Raw genomic sequence first — 15799 nt, forward strand, 5'->3', positions numbered from 1 at the left:
AAACACAAAAAGAATATATATTTATTAATTTTCATTTTACAGTGAACTATCCTTTTAAGGATTTGAACAAATCCCAAACAACTTTGGGAAGTAATTGTCTTCCACGTAACAATCTCTTACAATTTGACTCAAATCCAGCAAAGCTGGCAATGTTTAATGTGGATAAGACCCTGTTGACCCTTTTTTATAGGTCTTTTGTTGAGTCGATTGTTACCTTCTCCTTAATCTGCTGGTATGGGTCCATCACTGTAAAACAAAAAAACTCCCTTTCAAGGTTAATTAAGGTGAGCAGCAGCATCACAGGTTCTATGCAGAAAAGTCTGGAGGAACTTTATCAGAAGCAGATGTTAAGAAGGGTTGAATCTATCCTGTTAGATAATTCTCATCCCTTACAGGTTAAATTTCAGATGTTGCCATCGGGATTACACTTTAAACTTCCAAAATTCAGAACCAACAGATATAAACACTCTTTTGTGCCTGCAGCCATTCTGCTTCTCAATTCTATAAAGAACCACAGATAACTTAGTGATTTACTATTTATTGATTGTTTTATAGTTTTTATTATTTTAAACCATGCCTGCATGGTAGGGCAATTTTTTGTATTGGTATTGTGTGCGTGATTGTTTGTTAGTTTTAGCAGTTAATGTATTTTGTAATTGTTATTATTTTTATTTCTATTTATCTATTAACCTAATTTTTTATTTTTAGTAATTTTAGTACTTCAACCTATTTTATTTCACTTATTTGCCAGGGCAACATTCATAATTTTCATTTTTTTTTTTTTTTCCAGCTTAATTTAATTAATCAAATTGATTTTTAATATTTTGGAGTTCCAGTTTAGTTAACAATAACAACACTCTGCAGTTTTCATTCCAATTTTGGTTTAGGTTTTCTAATTTTGTGATGTCCTTTTGTCATGGTTACTAGTTTTTGTTTTGTATTTCTATTTAGGTTTATCCAATTATAACAACACTGTCAACAACCACCCAAATTTTCCATAACAGGTACTTAGCAACGCCCTAGCAACCACTGAGAGCACCTTAGAAACCATTTAGAAACAGTTTAAAACACCATAGCATCGTGCTGGTGGTGAGTTTTGCAAATGGCTTCAGAAAATGTAAAAATCTATTCTGCGGTTGATTTTTCATGGTCAGAAACAGGGAGCGAGAGACAGAGTCCCGTTCTATTGGCTGTATGGCCATAAAAACTCTGAAATGAGAAAGATGGGAAGGAAAAGGAGGAATCTGCTTATAGCTAATCTACTCCCTCACACGAACTCAAAGACACACACACACACACACACACACACACAGAGCTGTGGAAAGTGTGTGAGGGGAGTGCGGTAAGTTAATAGCAGCAGAGGGAGTGACACAGTTTAAGAGTTTAAGAGCCTCTGTGTATTTCTCCGGAAGACTCAAATGGGAAGAGCATCACCTCTCGACAACACAAGAGTTAAACACTCCAGCTGTGTGTGTGTGTGTGTGTGTGTGTGTGTGTGTGTGTGTGTGTGTGTGTGTGTGTGTGTGTGTGTGTGTGTGTGTGTGTGTGAAGGTAAAAGGATCCGTCAGCTGGAATATAGACTCTCACATACCAAACACAGCTGCTCGCAGCACAGTTCACTTCTGTCCATTTATTGCCTCTCACAATATTTGGTCTGCATCTCTCTTATTTGAATGACAGAAAAACAGGAGATACATGAACAAAATCTGATAATCGTGTTTTCCTGAATGATGTGAGATGTTACAAAGAGCATCACATGATGGCTGACACTCATTTACTTACCTTGGAATTACTTAACATTTGTATTTAACATAATTTTTTTTTATGAAATTTGTTAAATTTGTTAATTAAAATAGAAAACATGTATAATATAATATAATATAATATAATATAATATAATATGCATTAACACTATTGTTCAAAGTAGTGCTGGGCAACGATTAATCATGATTAATCGCATCTAAAATAAAAAAAAATTGTGTACATAATATATGTGTGTGTACTGTATATAATTATTATGTATATATAAATACACACACATGCATGTATATATTTAAGAAAAATATGTTATGTTTATATATTAAATATATTTACATATAAATTATATGAATATAAATATATACATGTAAATATTTTTCAAAATATATACTGTATGTGTGTGTCTTTTTATATACATAATATACACAGTACACTCACATATATTATGTACACAAAAACTTTTATTTTGGATAAATCGCGATTAATCGTTGCCCAGCACTAGTTCAAAGTTTCAGGTCAGTAAGATTTTTACTTTCCTCCAGCAAGGATACATTAAATTGATCAAAAGTAACAATAAAAACATTTATGTTAAAAAAAAAAAAAAAAATCTTGTCTTGTTTTCCACAAAATAAATTACATTTTAAAATATATTAAAATAGAAAACAGTTATTTTAAATTGTAATAATATTTCATAATATAACTGTTTTTACTGAACTTTTTGAACAAATAAACGCAGCCTTGGCGAGCATAAAAGACTTTAAAAAATATTAAAAACTCTTACCGACCCCAAACTTTTGAACGATATTGTTGCATAAATATAGCTTTATTTATTGTTTGTCGTGTATTACATTATAAATGCATGGATAATGTCTGCATCTTTTCCGGGGAGCAACTTTCTTCATCACTCTTCAATGTGTGAGAAATGAAAAATCTTTCGTTGACTAGTAGTAAAGAGTACAGAAAATTATTAATACATTTATATTTATTCGTTTAGCAAACGCTTTTCAAGGTGACCAAGAAAAGATGCATAATTCAATGAAAATGTATGCGATAAATCATATGGAGTCAACAATATTAACACTGCCAAAAACACCACACAAAAAGTACAAAACAGTATAGAAAAACCTCATTCTGAATAACAGAAAGTGGCTTTTAGATTAAAGAGTTTGTGTTCCAGCCATTAATAGCCAGATAAACCTCAGCTTTGTTTGCAAAAATTAAATGAAACTCTTTGAAATCAGCAGTAATTGGAATATTATCTGCAGTGACTGATTGTATATCAGTACAGGATCATGTACAGCCGGTTGTTCATTATCACAAAATAATGGGTTTATATGAAGTGTAATAATACAGGGCATAACACGGCTGATTACCAAATAAAAAAGTAAATAGACATGAAATATTGATTTGGGCTGAAATCATTGTATGAGAAGAAAGCGAGTGTGAAATGATGTGAGAGATGTGATCGTGTCTGTGTGTGTTTCTGTAGTGAACGGCGGCTGGTCCACCTGGACAGAGTGGTCGACCTGCAGCAGTCAATGTGGGCGGGGCCTTCAGAAGAGAACCCGGAGCTGCACCAATCCCGCGCCTCTGAACGGGGGCTCGCCGTGTGACGGACAGGCCATCCAAAAAATCGCCTGCACCTCAGTTTGCACAGGTACCAGTCTACAGAAATGAGTCCGAATTTAATTTTGACAGAAGTGCATATACCTGTGTGTTGAGCATTCAGCTGGGACATAAGTGAGTTGTGAAATTGTAATCATCTCTAACAGTCTTGTTTCTGTTTAAAATAATGTCATAGTAATTTAACATTATTTAATAAATTAAAAAATATTTTATTCATATTGAAATAAAATAAATAGTGTCATAGTTATTCAATAATATTGGAAACATTTTAAATAATTTATTTCGTATTAAAAATAAATAAATTAAATGACGTCATAGTAATGAATAGTATTTAATAAAGTAATATGTGACATTACATTGTATGTATTAATAATTCATGAATATAGTTTCATTTATTGTTTGTCATTTATTACCTCATAAATATTGTAACTAAATTGATAATGATTATTCCATTATACGAATATTCTATTCTTTGGGGGTTTTGACGTAAAAAAAAAAACATTTAGATTTATTTTAAATAAACATGCCATCTTAATCACTGCATTAATTCATTCCTGTGTTAGCTTGAAAAATATTAAAAACTAAAAATGTGCAACAGATATCATTGGCTATAATAAAGTGACATATCAAACAGTATGAAAAATATAAAAAATATATATATATAAATATACATCACTACATTTTTATATGAAGTCACAATAATCATAAGTGTTATTTTAGTATTATTTATATGCTAATATAGTATTTATTCATATTTTATTTTACGTTTTCATTTAGATTTAATTATCTTCTATTTTCATATTTTTGTTTTCAGTTTTCACTTTAATTTTATTTTACGTTTTGGTAATTTTGTTATGTGATTTTGTTGTATTTATTAGTTTTTTTTTTTTATATATTTCTATTTAGCTTTATTTTTATTTTAGATTTAGTTTTTAGTCATTTTAGTTCATCTTAATTTCTTTTAGTTGCCAGAGCAACATTTCTAATCTTCAGTTTTCAATTAATATTTATATTTTATTTTATTTCAGCTTTATTGCAATGAACAAACAACACTCAATCACAAATGGAGGTTTTCATAAAGATCTGAGTTTGTAATCATGATACTACTCTGGAACTTATTACGATATTTCCGACATTACGTAAACGTACAGTGAGGTCAGTTATTAAACGTGAAGGAAACACAATAAAGTATTTGGTTCAGATTTTTTCCTCCATTGACATTTATTCATTTGGCAGTTACTTTCAACCAAAGTGACTTCCAAATGAAGAATTCTTTCCATAAACAGAATGATGGAAAATTCGCAGTGTGACTATTGAATTACAAGTGAGGAATTCCTTTCATAAAACTTAAATCTTTTCCAGTCCAGTTTGAGTTCTTCACCTCTTGATAGCATCAGACAAATGCATCTTATTCCAGGCCCATCAGTTCAGCTTTCAAGCCAGACACTTCCCCTATACTTTGGCCCCTAGGGGCCCCTAAGGGACGAGCACATTTCCATCCCCTCCTGCCTGTGAGAGTCAGTTTGCTGTGCAGCAGGTGAGATTAAAGCATCTGCAGGCAGCAGGAGAGATGCCACAGTCACATGCTAATGACTGACCCACATACTACAGCCGCTCTCCTGTGACAGAACCCAGAGACAGGCCGAGAACCAGGCTAGACCAGAGCAGAAGATGCATCATGGTTTATTTTATTTGTATTTTATTTTATGTTTTTTTTTATTTTATTTTATTTTATTTTTTATGTGCAAAATGCATGAATTGGTCCATGTTGGAGGGTTTTATTTCATTTTATTATATTGTTTGTTTTTAATTTAGCTGAATTAGATATTTTTTATTTTATTTAGTTTTTTTATTTTATACATTTTATTATTATTATTATTATTATTATTGTGTGCAGTGTGCATGAGGCAGTCCATGGCAGGGAATTTTTAGTAATTAATTAATTTATTTATGTATGTATCTATGTATGTATTTATTTATTTACAGTTCACATTTTGTGTCCAATATGCATTCATTTTATTATATTAGTTTTTTTTGTTTTGTTTTTTTACTTTATTATTTATTATTTATTATCTTATTTATTTGATCTTATATTGTATTATTTTATTTTTGTATTATATTTATTATAAATATGTTGCATTATATTTATTTATATTTCAGTTCAATTGCAATATGCATGAGGCAGTGCATGGAGTTTTTTTTATTTATTTATTACATTTTTTCAGTTAAATTTCTGTGTGTAATATTCATGATGTGAAATATTAACATTTTTAAAACTACCCTTGACTAATGTATTAATGGACAAGGAATTAAATAAAATCCTACAATATAGCCTCTTTAATAAAAAGTAATCTTCATCATATAACAGCTGAAGAATTTCTAATTGTTTCTTCTAACTTCCGTTGTTTCTGGTGTGTGTGTGTGTGTGTGTGTGTGTGTGTGTGTGTGTGTGTGTGTGTGTGTGATCCAACTAAATATATATATTCATAAGAACATTTCGTGCGTGCGTGCGTTGTCAGTTTATAATATAGTGTGTGTGTTTAGTTGACGGTGTGTGGGCTGACTGGAGCAAGTGGTCGGCGTGTAACACTGAGTGCACGCAGTGGAGGAAGAGAGAGTGTAAAGCTCCTGCGCCTCAGAATGGAGGGAAGGACTGTGACGGAGTCACACTACAGTCACAGAACTGCACTGATGGACTCTGCCTACAAAGTGAGTGCACTTACAAACACACACACTTATACACACACAAACACACACATAGTCAGGCTGGATTCCTTTGCAGTCAGCATGATGTCAGAATTGAGTCTATTTACTTTCTTAAGACATGTTCCTGGTGTGGTGTTTCTGTTATTATCTGTTATTTTAGTATTTTTATACACTATTATACATATATATATATAATAGTATATAAAAATACTAAAATAACAGATAATAACAGAAACATTTTTTTTTTTTAGTTTTTTTTTAGTTTTTTTTTAGTTTTTATTTGAATTTTAGTTAAGTTGTGGTAACTTTAGTAACTTTGTTATGTGCTTTTGTCATTTTTTTAATCTAATAAGCTTTAATTTGTATTTTAGCTTTTTGATTTAGTGATTTTAGTACTTTAACACTTTTTTATTGAGGTTGAAGTCAATTCTAATTGTTTATTTATATATTATCATAGTAATTATCATTTTTCAATTAGCTTTTATTTCTGTTTTTATTTTATTTTATTTTTAGTTAAGTTTAAGTAAATGTATTTTTGTGATTTTCTTTATTCTATTTAGCTTTAATTTATATTATATTATATCATTTTAATTTTAGTTTTAGTAATCTTAGTACTTAGTACAGTTAGTTGACAAGGAAACATTTCAAATTTTCGTTTAAGTTCAAGTTTATGTTCTAATATTTATATTTTAGTTTAGTTTAGTGTAATTTTTATTTCAATTAACAGATTTTATTTCAATTAAAAAATATTTTAATACTGTAGTTTTAGGTTTTTCAATAACAACATTGTTGTGAATAATTCATAATTGAATAATAAAATAATAATGAATAATGAACCGGGGGGTGGGGGGGGGCATTTTTGGAATCCTACTTATTTGATTTTATTTGATTTCAATTTTTTTTCTTTTTTTTTATTATATTTATTTCATTTCATTTCATTTTCAGCTGATGTCACCCATGCCATGTGGTCTATTGGTTTTTAACTCTGTTTGTCATCATTTTATTCATAGCAGCAGGGAGTTTAAATAATACCATATAACATGACACCCTCTGATATATGTCACATTAAAATGTTAAATTGATTGCAAATATTGTTTCTGGTTTACTATAAAGCTTTTAGATAATTTGTTTTATTGCTCCTGTACATAATGAGGCACATTAACATGGCCTTTCATGTGTTTCAATCACTGTCACAGTGGACACAGTGAGAATCTTTAGGAAACAGACAGGTGACATGAATGTGTGTAATCACAAGCCATCAGCGTGGGGCACTTTAATTTGTTTTGTATGGTGTTTTGAGAGCAGCGAGCAGTGATAGAAAGAGAGAGAGAGAAAGACAGGCAGTGGATGTGAAACTCCTCTGTTTGGTGTTGTGTAATGGATCTCATGTCTGTCTGTCTCTCTCTCTCTCTCTCTCTCTCTTTCTCTCTCTCCCCGCAGGCACTTCCTCACTAACTTTAAAACTTTAAAAGTTCTTCCCCTTAAAAGTTGAGCAGGCACAATCCATTTAACCCCACTCAACTAAACTCTCTCAGCTCTCTGTCTTACTCTATTTCAAATAGTAACTACCTGCTTAGACAGCAGCAGGAAAATTTGAGCACGTCCTTGCCAGGGGTGAGACCAGATAGAAAACGGTGTTACAAGCTATCTATCCCGTAAAAATTTTAGGGGAAAATTTTAGTTTTAAACAAATTTCATTTATCTTAACATGTTGTTTATCTTCTTTTCAGTACTTTTGTTTAGTAATCTGTAGTTTGATGTATTTTGATTGCTCAGATAGAGTTTGGAAATCCAACTGATTTTAGTAAATTGGTTTGTTTGGATGGAAAGTGTATTGTATTTCAAATCCTTATTTGTTTTCTTATTTGTAGTGAAACATTTTGTTAAATTCATTTTTAACTGATTTTAATAATTGATTTTGTATGATTTCATTAATACGAATACTTCTAATATTTATTTATTTATTTATATATATTGTGTCATATACTCTATCATATAAAAATTTGGCATCGGTAGGATTTTGTAATGTTTTTGAAAGAAGTCTCTTTTGCTCACCAAGGCTGCATTTATTGAATCAAAAATAAAATGTTTTCGTTTTGAATATATATTAAAATGTAGTTCCTCTTCAGGAACTCGAGCTGCGTCGAAACGCTTCGGGGAACGCGCTTAGCGTGAGCGACTCTGAATATCGTGTGTAATCTGTATCATGGAAGAGTGTGACGTCACAGGCAGGGTGACGTAAGCGACCAGGAAGCTATAAAGGCACATGCCGCGCTGCTGGCATCAGCTTCGCGTCTTTCAGCAAGCGCTCTGGGGTGTGCATGTCATTCTGTCTTGTCAGTCTTATTTTATTGTTGTTTGTCACTATTAGCTCCTCAAAGAGCAAGCAATAGTCAAAGAGCAAAGTTTAAGATGAGACATCTGAAAGGCGAATCCAGATCAGCGTTTCAGATTGTGTGTTCCTCCCTGCCCTTGCTACAATCACGAGTGGGGATACACACAGTCTGTGCGCCGATCTGCCTGGGATCGAAGCACGCTGATTCAGCTCTTGAGGGAGCCGTCTGCTGCTGCACTGTGTACGGCCAGTGCGGACGCTTCGATCCCGGAGGGCTTTCCTCGAGAGGGGGTCTTCGCCAGCGTTCCTCGCGGTGTTGTTCCCGCTTTCGCCGAGGCGGAGCGGCGCCTGCATTCGCTGGGTTCGCAGATAGATCTGCTGGAGGGAAATGGGAGACGGGCGCTTCCCTATCTCCTACTCAACCCACTCGCCAGATCTGCCTGATCTCTGGGTTCGGAAGCCCGCGCTGCGGTCCTTCCACCTGAGTAACGGCCGCGACGCACCGCCTTTCTTTCTCCGAGGAGAATTGACACGGAGGGCGTCGATGAGCTCGCAGTTACACAAACATCAGCTGCATAAACCTCAGTTGCACAGACATCAGTTTGCACAAGCATCAGTTTCACAAGCATATTATGCCAAAACAGTTATAACGAGCAGCATTAATGAGGAGCGCAGCTCGCGCAGTCCAGCTCGCGGGAAAAATAAAGGGGCTGACTGTGCTTCTCGCATATCTGGGGACGGGCTGGAGACGGCTTTTCTATCTCCTCACCCGTGTTCCCTAGATCTAGAGTTCGTTCTCGAGGCTCGGAAGCCCGCACTGCGGTTTCCTTCCCCCTCTGACCGTGAACTCGCAGCTGCAGCTATTTATCTCCGAGGATATTAATATTGTTTGTGTGACTAAGCGGCTCGCGCGCGCTGCCGAGGGCAACGCGTGTATGACATCACTTTCAGTTTTGATGTGAATCTTACCAAACCAGACCGTATTTACTAGTCTGATTGGTTAGCTGCATTTAATTCTGAGGAATTAAATTCAGTATTTATCTGACTAGGAGAAGTTAGATATGAATTTTATCACACAGCCAGACCGTGTTTTACTCGTCTGCTTGTTTTGGCTCCATTTAATATTGAGGAATTAAATGAGGCATTTATCTGACTGAAAGAAGTTAGATATATAATTTTTTGATTCTTGAATCTGAATCTTACCACGCCAGACCATGTATACTGTCTGGTTGTTTTAGCTGCATTTAATTCTGAGAATTAAATTCAGTGTTACCTGACTATGAAAAGTCCGATATATCACTTTCGATATGAATTGTATCACAATTCAGACCGTGTATACTTGTCTGATTGTGTGACTGGCATTAAATTCTGAGGAATATAATGACATTTATCTCACTTTGAGAAGATATATATACTGGAGGGGCTGCTGGGCGGGAGCAGCCCTCTCGGTGTACCGTCTCCTCATGTAAGGAGGCACAAAATCAGAGTGTTGCCGCCCTCGCTCCCCCAGCGTCGGGACCGGTGGCTGAAGCAACGCTCTGGGCCAGGGTTTTTCCCAGCCTAAGCCGGATCTGAGGGCCGTGCTTCAGGCTGGGACGTCCTCGGCTAAGAAGTCCTGACACATCGGTCACGACTGCAGAGGGCGGCCCCTACTGGGGTAGAGTGGTGTTTACACGCATTAGACGGTGCCCGTCTCTCCTCAGTGCCCTCGGGAAATCGATCTGCCACCCCTGCCAGAGCTCCAGGGCGCAGCGGTTTCCCAGCGAGCGCTGCTCTCAGTTTCTTCCGCCCGCGAGCGTAGCGGTGCTGAGAGGCTCGCAACCCCTTCGGGGGTCTCTAAAATAGTTAGTTCGGCTGCTGGGAATGGTGTTTACTTCAGGCGCCGATTTAGCTGCCACAGTTACACCAGAGGTCCGTCTCGAGAGACTGATTCCCTTAGTAGATCATTTAGCAGCATTTGAATGACTGCCAAATGTATCTCAATGGGGCCTGCATATGGCAATAAGGCTATTGCATTCAGTTCGGCTCTTACCGCCGAAATTCAACGGGGTTATTCCGACGTTGGTCGGACCCGAGCAGGCTCTGGTTATGGAACAAAAAGTGAATACCCTATTAGGGAAGGAGGGCCATCGAGGTGGTCTCTCCTCAAGACAGGGAATCCGGGGTTTTACAGCCGGTATTTCACAAGTTCCAAGGAAGGATGAGGGGGTTGCGTCCGATCATAGATCTACGTCAGTTAAATCGCTCAGTTATGAGGCTGAAGTTCAAACTGCTTATTCTAGAGCATGTTGTACCACAAATCATGTCTGAGGACTGGTTTTGTTACGACAGATCTCATAGACGCATACTTCCATGTCTACATCCTTCCACAACACAGGAAGTTTCGGAGGTTTCGCTTTCGGGGGGCGAAGCGTACCAATATTGAGTACTTCCGTCCAGCCTTGCACTCTCACCCAGCACATTTTACGAAGTGCGTGTATGCTGCTCAAATGGCTCCACTGTGACTGCGGGGCATCCGCATACTAAATTATATCAACGATTGGTTGATTTTAGCTCAATCAGAGCAGATGGCGGTTCGACATCGAGATGTCGTTTTCGCCCACATGGGGGAGCTGGGTTTGAGACTGAACGCCAAGAAGAGTGTACTTTTTCCAGTTTAGAGAACCACCTATCTAGGCATAGTATGGGATTCGACCGCGATGCAGGCACGATTGTCCCCTGCTCGTATCGAGTCGATCCTCATCTCAGTCGAGAGAGCCAAAGAAGGCCAGTCACTCACTGTCAAACAGTGGGAGGTCTGCGTTTGTGCCCCTTGTACAAGCTGGCACACCAGATCCTTCTGTGGTCCCAGGATAAACTCCTCTAGCTCAGAGCAGTATATTTTCTTGGGAGGTTGAATGTTGGAGCAGACATACTACTGTCGAGACAGGGGCCGAGGCCCGGGGAATGGAGGCTTCACCCTGAGGTGGTGAAGCAGATATGGAGAGTTTTTGGACCTCTTTGCGACTCGAGACATCGCAATATCCCCTCTGGTTCTCTCTAGTTCATCCAGCTCCTCTTGGAACTGGACGCTATGGTACAGACCTGGCCGAGGGCTTCGTCTGTACACCTTTCCCCTATCGCTCTTCTCCCGTGAGTTCTTGCGAGAGTACGCTGGGATGGGGTTCGGCTGTTATTAGTAGCCCCATTCTGGCCGGGCCGAGTATGGTTCTCAGATCTGGTCTCGCTCCTCGACGGCTCTCCTCGGGAGATACCGATCAGGACAGACCTACACTCACAGGCGCAGGGCACGATCATTCACCCTCGCCTGGACTGGTGGAAACTGTGGGTGTGGCCCCTGAGGGGCACAGCTCATAGCATCCGGTCTCTCAACCGAGGTTGTTGAGACCCTCCTCCAATCCAGAGCTCCCTCAACGAGGAAACTGTACGCCCCTGAGGTGGAAAACTCTTCACCTCATGGGGCAGAGCACACCCAGCTTGACCCAGCTAACTGCCCAGTTGGTACAGTTCTGGAGTTTCTACAAGCCAGGTTCTCTGCAGGGTTGACCCACTCCACCGTAAAGGTTTACGTGGCGGTCATTGCGGCCTACCATGTCCCTCTCGGTGGACAATCAGTGGGAAGACACCCCCTACTGATACATTTCCTCCACGTGGGTGCTGAGGCTGAGGCCTCCAGTACGGTCCCGTGTCCCCCCTGGGACTTGGTTGTGGTGTTGGAGGCTCTGTAAAGCTCCATGCGAACCGATCCAAGATATATCAGATAGACATCTGACCTGTTGGCTATTACCTCTCTGAGGAAGAGTTGGAGATCTTCAGGCCCTCTCAGTGGCCCCTACTCATTTCACTTTGCGCCCGGCATGGCCCAAAGCACTTCTATACCCTAGAGCGGGTTTGTGTTCCTAAGTTCCCTCTGTCACACCACAACCAATAGTACTGCAGGCCTTCTGCCCTCCTCCCTTCCGGGAGTCAGACCAGAAGAAGCTAATTGTATGTATCCAGCTCGAGCGCTGGACACAGCTGCCCTGTGGAGAAAAACAGACCAATTGCTCGTATGCTATGGTCCCCCCAAGAGGGGTTCTCCTGCATCTAAGCAGGAGCAGACTCTTAGTCGTTGGATAGTCGAGGCTATCAACGTATCCTATGAGTCCTCTGGTCCTCCCCCGTTGTTGGGAGCCAAGGCTCACTCCACACGGGGTACCAACTGGGCAGTTAGCTGGGTCAAGCTGGTATGCTCTGCCCCATGAGGTGAAGAGTTTCCACCTCAGGGCGTACAGTTTCCTCGTTGAGGGAGCTCTGGATTGGAGGAGGGTCTCAACAACCTCGGTTGAGAGACCGGATGCTATGAGCGGGGTATGGCGGCCTCCAAGGCCTTCTTAGCAGGTGTATCCATGCTGGACATCTGCAACGCTGCGGGGTGGTCCACGCCCTCTACAGTTGCAAGATTTATTATGGTTAGACATGCTAGTTACTCCAGGCGCTTCTGTCCTCTCGTCCTAAGCTGTGCTTTTCGGATACACACTAGGCAGGGGTTTGGTAGTCTGGCAGCGTTGGTACTTGTTCCCCAAAGCGTTTCGACGCAGCTCGAGTTCCTGAAGAGGAACGTCTCTAGGTTACGTATGTAACCCTAGTTCCTCGAGGGAACGAGACGCTGCGTCTCGGAGCCATACCCCCGGCCCCCCTGCCGGCGCTTGCTGGTACTCGAAAGCTGATGCCAGCTGTGCGCGGCATGTGCCTTTTATAGCTTCCTGGTCGCTTACGTCACCCCCGCCCGCTGACGTCACACTCTTCCATGAGAAAGATTACACACGATATTCAGAGTCGCTCACGCTAAAGCGCGTTCCCCAAAAGCGTCAGCATCATTACTCAGACTTCAGTCACATGATCCTTCAGAAATCATTCTTATTTGCTGATTTATTCCTGTGATGGAAAGCTAAATTTTCAGCATCATTACTCAGACTTCAGTCACATGATCCTTCAGAAATCATTCTAATTTGCTGATTTGCTGCTGAAGAAACATTCGTATTATTATTAATGTTAAAAAAAAAAAACAGTTGTGCTCTTTAATATTTTTGTGGAAACCACAATAGATTTGTTTTTCAGGATCTTTTGATTAAAAGAATGTTCAAAAGAACAACATTTATTTGTAATAGAAATCTTATGCAATGTTATAAATGTCTTTACTGTCACTTTTGATCAATTTAATACATTCTTGCTGAATAAAAGTATTAATTTCTTTTTTTTCTTTTTTTAAATCTTTATGTCCCCAAACTTTTGTATACTGGTGTACATATGGTGTACATATAGACTGAATATGGCAAAAAAATAATAATTATATCAGCTTAATATACAGTTAAATAAATAGCTTATCATTAATAACTTGACTGTACTTTAAAAATGAGAAGCTAAAACTAAATAAATGTCAAAATGTGGTAACTAAATATTTATCTGATTACCATCTGACCTGGGGAGCCCGTTTGTTAGATGCAGCCAGTTGATATGTTAAATTACAGTCTGCATGTCCAGTTTCTCCTGTTATCTCAGTCTCACATCACCAAATCACATCTCACTCTTTTTGTTTTACATTCACATTATTTTGCCTAATACCCCCTTCCTCTCTCTGGGTTCAGTATATCAGCTCTCAGTTCAGCCTAAAGGAACAGGAGAGAAGGGGTTTACATGTGAGTGTCTATTTTGTCTTTCATTTTCTTGCTTTGGTTTTTCGGCTCCGTATCTGTTGTCTCGCAGTGTCTTCGGCTTCTTCTGCTTGCTCCCTGTTCCTCACCGTCTGCGGGAGTGAAAGCATGCTGTCTGTTTGTCAGTGTCCTTTGATTTGCTGTTTTACTTTGTGTTTTGCAGCACTTTATGTTCTGTGTGTTATTTTTTTGGCTCACATCCACACATACACATATGCTTTTGTCCCATTCTCTCTTTTCCACACATTCACACAATGTCTCTGGAGTAAATTCAGGCTCGGCTGAAGTCTGTGTGCTGTTTGAAACAAGAGAACTCTCTCTGGTCTAGCAGTATGACCTGTAGCAACTCGGTAATTCTCTTTAAAGACAATGTGAAATGAAAATTTAACCCATTTAGGTTCTTTAGAAATTTCCAGGGCCTTTTTTTTCACAGCAGTGCAGGCTGCGTAAAAGAAAGTTAATCAAGATAAAAAAAGGGCAGATGTTAATAGGATTTGCAATTATATGTAAAATATATGTTGTGTGTGTGTGTGTGTGTGTGTGTGTGTGTGTGTGTGTGTGTGTGTGTGTGTGTGTGTGTGTGTGTGTAAAATAAAATAAAATATATGTATAATACAGTATGTACTGTATAATGAAATACATGAACTGAAATGCATACACATTACACAAGCACAATGTTTGTATTGTAATAATTTTTGTAAATATAAATATAAATTTTATGTATTTGTGATTTCTATTTACTGTTTTTTAAATCACTAAAAAATATTATATTACTGAGAATATATTATAATTTTTACGTTTACATTTTTTTCACTGAATCAATGAAACTGTTATATAGAATTTTATATATTAAATATATTAAATTAAAAACATAAAATCAAAATTCACTCTGATACAACATTCCTTTTTGGTCCTTGAATGTGATTGGCTGAGAGCCTTTTCCAGGAGTACAATATTCTAATGATAACAGAACTCGAACCATTCAGCGCTAATAAACCCGCTGAGAGCAGATCTTGCCCAGATCTCAGTCCATCTCTCTCTCATAATACCCGACTCCACATAATACAGTGAGCTTTAATACAAAAAGCTTTTAATGAAGCAACTCAGCGTTGCTTCGTTAGTTCGTTTCTGAATTAGTAACGAAGGCTTGAGCTCAGCTGCTAAACTGTCAAACTGAGATTTGAATCTGTGGCAGAAGGAAGTAGTTCTGCACAAAAGAGGGTTTTTAAAGACACTCCGTTGTTGTTTTCTTATGTATTCATCAAACTGTTGTATAAACACAATATCACACTCATAGCCATGAGAGATGGCTGTATATCAGCACGCTGTGATTACCTTGTGTTTTCTCGTGTGATATTGCAAGGTTCTTTACTGTACCCTGTCCGCTTTAAACATCTGTTCTGCAGATAATACGCTGATGAAGATTGTGATGGCATCTTCCTCACGGCATTTGCCTTTAAAGAGCGTCTGTATGTTTGACTTCAGATGTGAGCTTTGACTTGTTCTAGAGATTCTTCAAAATGGATTATAAGCAAAATGTTTGTTATGAACATGAAACCCTGAGAGATGAACCCAGGCAAATATCAAACAACATGATTCAGGCTTTCATTACGAGCCACCGCAGTGCTCTGTTCTTCATGAAAACAACTCATCAGTCATAACATCAGTCAGCCTGCTTCTT

At 38.2% G+C, this 15799-nt stretch overlaps 1 protein-coding gene across 1 annotated transcript in view; it reads left to right on the plus strand.

Moving 5' to 3' along the window:
• Positions 1–15799, plus strand: part of LOC109089795 (netrin receptor UNC5C-like) — a 100531-nt gene that overhangs the window by 52902 nt on the left and 31830 nt on the right. Inside the window, 3 exon segments of the mRNA XM_042757253.1 lie at positions 3248–3415; positions 5929–6099; positions 14053–14103. Of these exon segments, the coding sequence (XP_042613187.1) occupies positions 3248–3415; positions 5929–6099; positions 14053–14103 (390 nt within the window).

This window comes from Cyprinus carpio, chromosome A5, assembly GCF_018340385.1.
Source record: "Cyprinus carpio isolate SPL01 chromosome A5, ASM1834038v1, whole genome shotgun sequence".
Taxonomy (NCBI): domain Eukaryota; kingdom Metazoa; phylum Chordata; class Actinopteri; order Cypriniformes; family Cyprinidae; genus Cyprinus; species Cyprinus carpio.